The sequence below is a fragment of the Pan troglodytes genome, chromosome 5 (assembly GCF_028858775.2).
Source record: "Pan troglodytes isolate AG18354 chromosome 5, NHGRI_mPanTro3-v2.0_pri, whole genome shotgun sequence".
Classification (NCBI taxonomy): domain Eukaryota; kingdom Metazoa; phylum Chordata; class Mammalia; order Primates; family Hominidae; genus Pan; species Pan troglodytes.
In genome coordinates, this window is record NC_072403.2 from 150067390 (window position 1) to 150080409 (window position 13020).

At 40.8% G+C, this 13020-nt stretch overlaps 1 protein-coding gene across 2 annotated transcripts in view; it reads left to right on the forward strand.

Moving 5' to 3' along the window:
• The window catches only part of ARFGEF3 (ARFGEF family member 3), a 175941-nt gene that overhangs the window by 58273 nt on the left and 104648 nt on the right, over window positions 1-13020 (forward strand). For both annotated transcript variants that reach the window (XM_518767.7, XM_016956383.4), the window contains exon 5: window positions 10143-10211. In XM_518767.7, the coding sequence (XP_518767.2) occupies window positions 10143-10211 (69 nt within the window). The remainder of the gene's footprint in view (window positions 1-10142; window positions 10212-13020) is intronic.

Sequence of the window (13020 nt, forward strand, 5' to 3'; positions counted from 1 at the left end):
GGCAGTGAGTAGGTGGGAAAGGGAAAGCCCAAGTTGCCTGCAGGACTCACAGCCAGAGTTTCTGGTTGAGTGATGGTCTTAAGGGGCTAATTTAAGAGATAGAGACTGAGTTCATATTATCAGGTCTCAATATTTATATTTAAATTTTGACATATATGTGCGTGTGTGTGTGTGTGTGTGTATAATATTTTAAAAGATGAATTTAAAGAAGTGCTAGTAGTTTAACATTATGGGCATTCCAAAAGAGAAAAAGTTAATTGTAAATCCCATCATGTTGACTGATTCTTATATACTGATTTCTCACCGTATCTACTTATGTGTTTATAGTTACATTCATTGTATGTATAGGATTTTTTTTCTTTTATCTTCTCTTTTCTTTTCTTTTCCTTTTCTTTTTTTCTGCAGGGTTTCACTGTCACCCAGGCTAGAGCTCAGTGATGCAATCACGCAATCACAGCTCACTGCAGCCTTGACCTCCAGGTCTCAGGTGATCCTCCAACCTCAGCCTACTGGGTGCGCCACTATGCTCAACCAATTTTTGTATTTCTTTTGTAGAGACAAGGTTTTGCCATGTTTCCCAGGCTGGTCTCGAACTCCTGTGTTCAAACAATCTATCTGCCTTGGCCTCCCGAACTGCTAGGATTATAGGTGTGAGCCACTGAAGCCAACCTGTTTCTTGCTTTATACTTTAAATCATAAGCATTTTCCACATGGTTCTCTCTATATATCTATATCTATGTAGTCCTTTAAGTACAGTTTTAATGTTACCATAATTAAGAATTTTTTATTTTTATTTTTCTATTATTTCCATTGTATTTATTGCCAATACAGAATACTTCCTGTATGTTCTGGATGAAAGAGAAATCTGTAGGCTGCCCTAAGCAACTATCTGTAATTTATATCTTTATTTCTATGAGAAAATGCATCCTGCATTCTACTGAAATTTTAGGCTAGAGTCTATTTCTAAAACATGAACTACTTGTACAATGGAACAAAAAAATAAGTCTTTTCCACTCAACCTTTGGGTGCAAGTTCTAATACACTTGCTGGTCTTCATGTCTAATACACTTGCTAGAAGGACATCAACTCAGCCCTTCCACAGTAATTTCTTTTTCCCATCTTAATCACATATTATCATCCAGCAGTAATCAATACATAACTGACCAATCCAGTTGTTCTTCATAAGGGTTGGAATTAGTAGATCTCATCTTGACCAACGAAATTCCCTTGCCATATAAACACAGCTGAATCTCCTAGAATTCACTTGAAATAGTAAAGCAAGTTCATATTCTAAAATAAATATGGTTGAGACTATGCCTCATGTATCGGAAACCACCCCAAAATGCAGTAGGCAGTTCAGGCTGGGCTCAGCTGTCCTGTTCTTTTGCTGATCCCAGCTGTGCTTGTTCATACATCTTTGGTCAGTTGGTGGCTTGGCTGGGGCTGGCTGACTTACAATTGCTGCATCAGGTCCAGGTGGGAAGACTCATACCTCTTTCTATAAGGTCTTTCATTTTCTAGCATGGCAGGTTATCTACATGGTGGCAGTGGCAGGGAAAATTGAGGAACTCAGAGGCCCCAAGTGTTTTGGGGGTTTGGTTTGTTTGCTTGCTGATGTCCCATTGGTCATTTCAAGCTAATGGTCACTCCACACCTCATATTTAAAAGGTGGGGAAATAGATTCTGTTTCTTGATGGGGATATCTACAGGGGTAATTAAGAATTTTAGAACAAGAAATGTTTAGCTGTTTACCATATTAGAGCCTTAGTGAGGTTGATGTGATTTTCATGGAATTGCACAAAAGGAATTATTTGGTCTAATATGGCAATATTTATTTGTGATGTTTAGAAACTGAAACTAAGGATTACAACCTGGGGAAAATGTTGACTCTAGAAATAGATTTGTGAGTCCTCTAGTTAGAGATGACAGTTATAAGACTTGGCCAGGGGAGAATGTTTAGAAGGGAGAAGAAAATGTAAATAATGAACAGATTATTTGTTCAAGTGAATTAGCTAAATTAATTATAACTAATATTTACATATTTTTTCTGTGACTATCACTGTTACAGTATTTCCTAGAATTCAGTGCTAAGGGCATATCTAATGAATATCAATAACTTATTTCTAGTGGCAATCAATAAAGGCCAGAAAAGAACCCGTGGCATGACGATAAACCAACGAGGAATTTGAAAGATTTTCCACCTTGAGTATTTAGGAGCTCTAGCAAAATCTGTTGACTAAAAAATCTCTCAGAATAGCTGTTTGCCAGAAATTTGGCAAGTTGAGCCAGAAAGTGATTTGGTTGATAACCTGCTAATAGTGGTAGATGTTTTATGAAATAAAATAACAATGCATTTTCTTAGGGTCAAAAATAAAGATTGAGGTTGTAGCCCAGCTACTTGTTGTGCCCTCTAATCCACAGTCTCTGCAGCAAAGGGAAGGATCAGTGGCTCATCCTAGTTCTTCTCTGGAAGTCCTAGATTCTAGCTGTCAGCCTTTTGGAGTTGGAACAGTGTTGTAGAGCAGGGGCTTCCAATCTTTTAGCTTCCCTGAGCCACATCGGAAGAAGAATTGTCTCAGGCCACACATAAAATACACTAACACTACCGATAGCTGATGAGCTTAAAAAAAATTGCAAAACAAACTTATAATGTTTTAAGAAAGTTTACGAATTTGTGTTGGGCCACATTCAAAGCTGTCCTGGCCTACATGTGCCCCATGGGCCGCAGGGTTAGACAAGCTTGTTGGTAGAAGTTCTGAGTTATGTCTACAAGGCATGTGGGACAGAAATGAATGAAACAGTAGTTCTCAGGTGGGAGCAATTTTGTCCTCAGGGGACATTTAGCAATTCCTGGAGGCATCTTCACTTGTCACAACTGGCAGTGGGAAGGAGGAGCTGGGGGGATGGGGGTATTGCCACTGCCATCTATTGGGTAGAAGCCAAGGATGCTGCTAAATATCCTACAATGAGCAGGACAGTCCTGCCCACAAAAGGAATTATTTTGTCTAACATGCGAATAGTGCTGAGATTGAAAAACCTTGATCAAAGTAAGAAAAAAGGTTTGTCTTTGTCATCAACATTTTATTTTTTAAAAAAACTTCAATAGCTTTAGGGGTACAAGTGGCTTTTGGTTGCATGGACAAATTGTGTAGTGGTAAAGTATGAGATTTAGTGAACATGTCACTTGGGGAGTGTACCTTGTACCTCATATATAGTTTTTTATCCCTCATCCTCCTCCCTCCCCCATTCTGAGTCTCCAGTGTCTATTATACCACTCTGTGACATCCATAATTTAAATTGAAGTAAGGAAATGTCCTCTGAAAATTCCTTGTTTACTCTGTGACTCCATCCCTCCCTCACTCCAAAGACAAACATTCTGCCATTTTGCGAACTTCAGAAGACTAAGTCTGCTTTGTTGTTTGTGCCTGAACCATGAGGGAAAAAAATCTCTGTTGACATTTCATGGTCGAGGTACACTTTCAGCAATGAACACTCCATTTGGCTGGGCATGCGGAAGGCAGCACACCCTTCACCCCATAGAAGGGCGTTTGGTGTCTCAGTATTCCTGTGCTTGTCACTGAATTTTCTGTTCTTGCTGCCGAATTTGACAGAGTAAAAAAAGAACTGGAGTGTTTCTAAAGAGAAGGAATTATGCAATAATTTTTAACTTTATGAAGTTTAAAGCCAATCTACATGAGAGGCCAGAAGGAAATGTGTGTTAAGCAACAAAGCTAAATTCTCAGCCAGAGCCAGAGTCTGGCTTTGAAATGCGCCTGGCATTAAGGTTTTCACCATACACCAAGAGAGAAAAATGCAGGCCTTCTGTGGGCTGTACTTTTTGGAGCCCTAACTAGCTTATTTTGTTTGGTTTGATTTATAAATAACATCTGATATTTGGAAAATGAAACCACAGTTCCCCCCAAGAATGAGTTGTGTGTTAATTAAGATAATTTTTAACAGTTTAAGAAAAAGGAAAAATAATTTCTTGTTCATTCAATATGCCCTCATGCCCACCATATGGCATAGGGGTAGGTTGACTCCCCAAAATCAGCTCACATTTTGATGGTACCCTTTTCTTTTCCCCTAGGTTTAATTTATTATATGTGTTATAACGTGAAATTTAGAGTTCCATGAAAGGATGAATACAGCATTACACCTTGTGTATTATGTGTTGGACCATGGCATGACTTCCCAGAGGACACTGCACTTTCCCATTCAGAATGTTCATTACAGCTTATTGTAATTTTTTATTTTATGACCATCGTCATACCAGATGTTAGCTCTGCAAGATAAGAGATTATCTTATTTGTTCATTGCTGTGTGTCCAACAACTACGCTGGATGTGGCCTCTAGCAACACCTCAGCAGATATTTGTTGAGTGAATGAATAGGAGCCTGAATAATCCAGCACACAGGTAGGTGTAGTGTGGCCATGGAGCTGCTCTCTCATCACTTTAGGAATCACTTCTTTACTCCTGAATCCCCTGGAAATGGTCCTGCAGAGGGCTCTGTTGGAACCTTGATAGAAATGAGCTCTTCAACTCATAAATCCTATACAAGTTACCATTTATGATGGAGAGTGCAGAAGATAGATAGGTTCTCAGCAGAGCATAATGGGAAATATCAGAAATGTCTCATGGGAGATGCTTTCTGGTTAAACTAGAGATGATTTTCTCCCCATCCAGAGCGAGGTCCTGCCAGATTAGTGTAATTTGGTAATCCCTCATTCAGGATTACCAAATTATAATTTCCCTAACTAGATCACCTGAAACTCCAGTGTTACCTTACTTGGTCACAAAAACTGCCTTTCACCAGTCAGGCCACCTGGATCTGACATTCAGGTGCCCAGAACAGTTTTCTTCCATACCACCAGGGCTGTTTTACTACATTGTCTACACATTTTACAATAATGAGTAGGCACATAGATGCACAGTTCCACTGAAACTGTGAGGCTGACCATTCATCTGGACATCTTATAGAAGATACTGAGCATGGGCCAAGGCCCAGCTGCTCCTAGCACCTCCCAGGGCCCAGCAAGGTGCTGTAAACATGGCAGGCATCACAAAAGGTAAACCTTACTGCTAAGAAGCTGAGAAATCCAATGGTGTGTGCGTGTATGTGTGTAAGTGTACAGATTTAAGTAGTGTATCTAAACTGTTCCAAATAAGTGCTATAGGAATAAGTGTTTTGAGTTGTCTGCCCATTCTGTAGCATTAAATATTTTATATTACGCAATTTGAGCAAATTATATTTCTGTTCTCCAAAGCATGTTACTTCATTAATATATAATATAAAGCTTTGTAAAATATGTGGGAATGGTGGGGTATGAGAGATTTCAGCCAGGTTGACTAGGACAGTAGGGGTTGGTGGGAGGGCAGTGGTAGGATGGTACCCAGGTTTCAAACACAGGTGACCATTGCCTTCCACTCTCCCTGCATCTTTTTTCCAAATGCGCAACAGTCAATTCATTGCCACGGGAACAACTAGGATCTGTCTTTGACATCATCTAGATCTTATTAAGTGCCTGGTTTCTCTCTCTGACTTCCAATTTGCCCTAGTTTATCTCCTTTTAGTTATAATTTATTGGCCTGACCAGCCCTAATATGTGTGAAACACTTAACATAAGGCATTTAAATTGACATCCAGTAAAGTTCCAACTGATCTTTCCAGCATCATCCCTGGCCTCTGCTTTCACACTTCCATGCCTTGCTCATGACACTTCCTTAGGTTGGTGCATCTTTCCCTCCCTTTTCTCTCCAGTGTTGGCGCTTTGTTCACATGTCCTCTCATCTGCAAAGTCTGTCTTCTCCAAAGTTATTGTGTCTTCCAGCCTTCTTAATTATTATATACCTCACAATTGCAAAAGCACTTATCACAGTCAGCCTTGAAGAACAGATGCAGGCATTCATTTCTCCAATAGACGGTGCGAGTTTTTTTGATGTCAAAGACTGTGCTTCCTTTATATTTGTAATCCCACAATTAGAACCTTAGTGAATAATGACTGGAATTGAATCGTAGCCTAAAAGGGAGGACAGAAGGAAGAAAGTGGAGCTGGATCAGAAAAATGAGAACTTGTGGCATTGATAAGACATGGAGTGAAAAACCAAAGGTTCTATGCTTTTCAATGTGGATTATCTGATATTTCTAATTTTTTTTTACTTGAAATAAGCCTAATCATCTATGTTGGAATAGCTACCGTGAACTACATCAAATGAGACTTGTGTAGCTTCTGTGAGAAGACAGGCTTAAAGGTCTGTCTCATCTGCACTATTTCTTTAAACATTCATTTAATTTATTTGTTCCTGTAACTATCCTTGGGAGGTGGGATGGGAATTTTAAAGGTAAAGGGCTAGAGGACATAGACAAAGTCACACAGCAATTAAACACCGAATCACATGCATGATCATGTCTCATTTGTGGCCCTGACATCACAGCCTCTGCTCTGCCCTGATCATGGTCGCTGGACAGGGTGTGCCTGACAGAGAAACCCCCGATCATGACCAGGACATGTCCTTGGGAGAGGATTAATTCAGGATGTTCTTAAAAGAGCACATCTGCGATTCTGTGCTCATCATCATTATCTGTCCACATCCATCCCTCTCTCATATTAACGTGACCACATTTTCTGGATTCTTGTCACTTGTGCCCAAATCTTGCAATAAATCAGCTTTGCTTTCTCCTTTCAAGTCTAATTCTATTTTTTTTTCCCTAAACCCAGGGTTTCTGTACACATTTTAAATTGAGGGATTGCTTCTTGCATATAGTAGCTATTCAATTATCTGGGACTTTTATTAGCCATTGTAATGATTTTTCCCTTTTCATGGAAAGCTTTGCCCCTGTTTTCCCTATTTTCCTTGTGGCTCATTTATGGAGGCAGTTTCAGCAAGCTGGTGTAGATTGCAGGACGCTGCCCATCACTCAAGTTCCTGCTGTTCCATGGTAATTTAGTCAATATGCTTTAATGACCCTGTGAAGGATATATTTTTAATAAAATTGCCCTCAATATTTAGCTGCTTCTGTTTTCCATGGGGCCAGCGTGCTCAGAATGTTAATCTAAACTTGTTGCCCTCTCATTATGCAATGGAAGTCAGAGGATTTCAATTTGTTATTGCCCTAAATTTTCTACCCCTAGTCTGTGTTTTAATCCAGCGAATTAATACATGCTAAGCATTGGGAGCATCAACAGTTTCAATAAGTCATTTTTATCTGCTGCATCATCCTGGCTAGATGCTCTGCCCTTAATACATCTTGTGAGTCCCAGGAGGGCATGGACACCATCAGCCCTGTAATTAAAATCTGCTGTGCTTTTCATGCAACAAATTGCATGAGCTTAAGGAACTGGCTCCGTTAATGTGCTTTACTTTCCTTTCATTATTTCCTGTTGTTTTCAGGGTTGGTTTTTTTTTTTTTTTTCCATATAGCTCAGTGAGTCTTTGACTATTGGTGGCCAGACATTAGGTGTGGAAAGCCTTCCTTCCAACATCTTGCGAACATGGTCAGCATTGGCTGGGGGCCTGGGTGCAGGTATCCTCAGCTTCTGTGGACTGTTGCAGGGAGGTCTCCCTCTACATATGCTGGGCTTCCCTGAAACACAGGGGGTCAAGCTTCCTGCATTCCCCTGAGAATCTTGATTACCAATACTGCTAACTCAACACCCTTACGAAGACCTCACCATGGGAACTGCTCCTGCTTCCAGCTGCTGCTCCGAAAAGCAGTTCTTGCTCACAGAAAACTGGGTCAAGTTTCAAACACTTCTTCCTAAACCTACCTTTGTGTACCTTATATGAACTCACAGAGCCATGGAAGGCAGAAAATTGATCGTCAGTCCTATAAGCAATGTTAATAATTAACCAGTGCAGACAAATGTTTGCCATCATTATTTTCATATCGTAAAGTGGTGCCAGTCTTTATTGTCAATACTTAAAAAATCAACAGCCCAGATGGACCAAGTGGCCTCTGCTGGCCACCACCACCTCAGACTCCCCGCCCCCCACCATGAAACATGACACTTAAAATAAAAAACCTCATAGTAAGAAAGCATCATGTGACAATGTCCTGAGGGCCTTTCACAGGCTCCACGGATGGTATAGTCTAATGAGAAGATTGCAAATAAGCAAACAAGTCATTTATGAGACTGATGTCTACTCTGAAGTAAATGAAACAAGGAGATGTGATACTGAGTACTTTAGAGAGGGGGATCTGGGAACGTCTGTCTGAGGGGGCGACATCTAAGACTGGAAAGAAGCCAATCAAGCCACGTGGCAAAACAAATAGAGGAGGAGCCAAGGACAGGGCTTTTCAGCCATGGGACCACCACTATGTACTTACAGGGGCCTGGAAGACATAGCCTCCCTCCAAGCCCAGGGTAGGTCCTGGTGACCCCTCTGTCCTCACCTTTCATCCCTCCCTGCCTACCAAATCCCAGCTCCCAAAGATTGTCATGAAACAAAGCTATTTCCCATGAGGCCAAGAGGCAGTTGCTCCCCAATCCCTTTTTCTCAATTGCCATGGCACTGAGACAATTTTTTTTTTTTTTTTTTTTGAGATGGAGTCTCACTCTGTCACCCAGGCTGGAGTGCAACAGTGTGATCTCGGTTCACTGCAACCTCCGCCTCCCGGGTTCAAGCGATTCTTCTGCCTCAGCCTCCCGGATAGCTGGGATTACAGGCAACCACCACCACACCTGGCTAATTTTTTTTTTTTTTTTTTTTTTTTTTTTTTTAGCAGAGATGGGGTTTTGCCATGTTGCCCAGGCTGGTCTCGAACTCCTAATCTCAAGTGATCTGCCCACCTCAGCTTTGCAAAGTGCTGGGATTAGAGGTGTAAGCCACTGTGCCCAGCCAACTGAGCTGATTTTTATCTGGTGTTGATTCTTGGATTAAGTCCCTTTAAGAATCAAAAGACTGAGGAGCACACCTGCAATTAATACCCACCCTTGTGACTAAATATGGCAAAAAAAATATCTTTTTTCCCCCACCCTTTAATTGCATACATACTTGCTTTCTCTGAAGGAGCGACCGTTCCTAGGACTGGCCTAGCTGACAGCTAAGACTGAGAGATGGGGAGAGATTTCTTGTCACATCTGACAATTGCAGTTTCCTGTATTAAGTAAATTTGCTAGGCTTCCATGCTCCTTCATGAATTGAACAGATGAGAAAAATGCTCAGAAGACTGCCCCTGGCAGGCTAAGCTGTAGGCAGGGCATGGCTGTGGGGTTTGAGATCAAGGAGCAGACACCAGCACCTTTGTGTCTGTTTTCTGCAGCAAGAAAAGTCAGAGCTAAGTGAAGAGGGAGAGAGTAGCCTCTTACCTACAAATTGAGAAGCAATTCTTAAAATGCCACAGGCTTTTATTGATCTGTTCCCTAAAGGCTCTACAAGTAGAAAGTGAAGTTTTTAGTGGTCCTTAAAGATCTTGCAACTGTCATTGACCTATTGTCTATGTATCTTGGAAAATAAGGGGAGTAAGTAAACCCCATGTAACATTCTGGAGGAAATTGCAAGAGGGAAGAGGAAAATGCAATAAAAGAATTTCTAATTCCGTGTGGATTTGGGAAAGGGATAGGAATAGAAAATGACACTGACATTTGAGTTTCAGAAGAGGTGGAGATGGCTTTGCCTAGTGAGTGAGCACATGGAGTCAGATTACTTGAGTTCAACAACTTGCTACCTTAGGTATGACCTTAGGTAACATATTTACTCATGGAGTTTTGGTGTTCTCACCAGTAAAACGGGGGCAATAATAATAACACTTATTTAGAAGGTCAACCTAGATAATTCATGTGAAGTGCCTAGCATTAAGCCTGGCATTTTTAAAATGACTGCTACTAAACAACTCTTTTGAGGTTTTTGCTGTTACTGGACACACCTCCTGGAGCTGTTGAGAGATGCTGTTTCTGGCCAGTCTTGCAAGCCCTTTCCATGGGGAGAGATTAGCAGCCTTTATTTTTTACAGGATGGTCTCTACTTTATTAGGCAACATGTGGCCACTAATGAGAAAGCAGTGGGTGGGATATAAAGAAACATTAGGTAAAGCAAATAGCAAAGGAATCATAAAAACGGGACTGCACAAATGGCATATGAAACAACAGTGAATTTCCATACTGTTAACCCCTTGTCTCTTTCATCTCTCACCTTGTTAAAGGTTTTACTATGCATCACCTACACGCCAACATTTGATCTGAATGGGAGTGCCGTGCTGAAGATCGCGGAGGTGAGTACTGCTTGTGTCTGTGCCTCCTGTTCACAGCTGCTTTATCTCTGACTGGGATAAATATTGGGGTGGAACTAAGCGCCAGCACTGGAGTGAATCTTTCTCTGATTACTACCGTGGGGAATTTCCGCTAAGGAATTGATCTGTGGGAAGCATGCTGTGTGGTGCGCCATCCTTAGTTGTAATGCCGTGTGTCTCAGAGCCCTGCATGCTTACGTTTGCTTCACTTGAGGCCTTCACCACGTAAATAACAGTACTGGTTCCCCTTACCCTGCTCCACCCAGGCGTATTGCTTTCTCGGTCTAATTTGCCTACAGTTCATTGAAAAGCATTTGATTTAAAAAAATAGTTTTTAAGAAACCAAGTAAGAGATTTAGAGAGATGTTTATAGATTAAATCCCCTCCCCATCTTCAAAACCCTGAAGAATGCCTTTTGAAATGATCATTGAAAAGCCTTCTCATTTCAATCTGTATTGCAGCCCAGAGTAATGTGTGCCTTCCAGCACACCCAAGAATATGTCCAACAGAAAACTTGGCTTCTTGAATGCCTGGCATATGTCTTTGGCTTTTGGAAACACTATCATTTCAAAGCTGAACTTTAATATGCTTGGAATAATTTCCCTTCCATTTCTTGAAAAGAATATCTATAGGATTTGTATGTTCTGATAAGAGTATACATTCAAACCACAAAGAGGAATGATTTTCTGAGTTCTGAAATGATGGAGAAAAAGGCTAATTATCAGCACTCATGGAGATAACTTATATTAGCAGATACATGTGCTTTTTATGGTATCAGGTGGTATTAAAGAGTGAAAATTAAGAGAAAATTATTTTTGAGCATGTAGAAAATTTTTATGTGACTGTCAAAAGAGAAAGCAGCAGCCAATCAGCTGACCTCTCATTACAATACAAGTCACTTTTAAAATATGGATTGATACAGATGGAAAGAACACTTTCCTTTAACACATTTGTATGTATACTCTGTATTTGTTTTATTTGCATTTGTTTTTAATTGAATTTTAAGAGAGCCCTGTGAGCTCTTTCATTATTTGCAGGTTCACTTTTCAAAAGACAGTGTTGTTTCTGAAAATAGCAAGAAGCAGGATTGGTGTGTAAGAGGCTTGTTAGCCCTTTGCCATGTGAAGGAAGAGAGGGGAGGTGTCAAGCCACTGCCCCTGCTGATGGAACTGGGGGGAAGGGGAGACAAGGAGCAGAGGGTCTTCAGGAGGAGAGGGCTGCCAGGGATTGAGGTTGTTGATACTAACAACCTCACGAGAACCAGTTTTTGAATGAGAGTCAGAATGATTGAAAATATAATTCCTGAATAATAGGCACACACCACCAAGTTCGGCACGAGTGAAGGGTGTTCACTGAGAGTATCTGGAAGCCAAAATAAAAAGACTCAGCAGGCCCGTCCAGATAGGATGCAACATTGAAACACTGTGGCCTCTTCCAAAACGAGGAAAGGAAAAACAACAGCAACAGATCATAGCCAAAGAACAATATAATGATAAAGGCATTTGAACTTGGTGGGAGAGAAAAATGGGCTCTGGAGTCATACTGCTTAGATATGAAGCCGGCTCTACACTGCCTAGTGGTGTTGCCTCGGATACATGTCCCAGCCTCATGTTTGCTCTCTGTAGATGAAATGATAAGTGATACTGAGCTCATAGTGTGGTTGTGCTAATTAGACAAGAAAAATACAATCCATATAAAAAGCTTTTAGTGCAAGTCCAGCCACATGGTAAATGTGAAATATTTGCCATTGCCACGTTTGAAATCGGGAAGCAATTTGTAAAAGCACCTTAAAATAAACCATTTAAAACTCCTGTGGAAATGTAAAGAAGGAATCTAGATGTTCTCTTCCTGCTTACTTTTGTATGCATTGACTATTACTCATGAATAGTGTTTATCCTGAAACCTGCTGATCAGGAAGTGGGATGTGTACTTAAGCATGAAAAATGAGGCTATTTCCCCAAGGTTCTGAAACTATAAAAGGATCATTAAGCTCTCAAAATGTAAATAAGAGGGCACCCTTCATTTGTGTATCTAAATTTAACTTGCTTAATTAAACTGCAATAATGAAAAGTTCTTAGAACAGCATCCTCTGTGACAGGAAGCATAAGAAATATTACCAAATATAAAAATGGACAATTATGAAATATCCAACAAATGCTTTCTGTTCAATTTCATGAAATCATTACTAAAACTCCATATGGATGCATAGCCCTTCTCTTCATTGATTGAAAGCTGAGCCCAAGATTTCTGTTAATATTATGCCCAGAGTAGCAGATATGTTGAGTTTTCCAAGGAAAGTTACCTTCATATAGGAAAAAGCTGTGGGAGCAGAAATTGCCAAGGTCTTGGAGTAAAAGAAAAAGGTGGGGCTGGGCACGGTGGCTCACACCTGTAATCCCAGCAATTTGGGAGGCCGAGACAGGTGGATCACCTGAGGTTGGGAGATCGAGACCAGCCTAACCAACATGGGGAAACCCCTGTCTCTACTAAAAATACAAATTAGCCAGGCATGGTGGCGCATCCCTGTAATCCCAGCTGCCCGGCAGGCTGAGGCAGAATTGGTTAAACCTGGGAGGCAGAGGCTGCGGTGAGCCTGCTCCATTGGAAAGATTTTTTATACCTGCCGAAGGCTTCTCTGTGGGATTTCTCAAAAGCAGAAAGCCTGTTTCATAAATGAGTGTTTGCTGGTTTGATCTTATTGACTTATGGAAACTTCCAGTCTTTGATTCTGTAGCTTGCTATCAGGGTCAAGCAAAATCTGTCTCAAAGGCCATTGTTTTTTCCTCTAAGG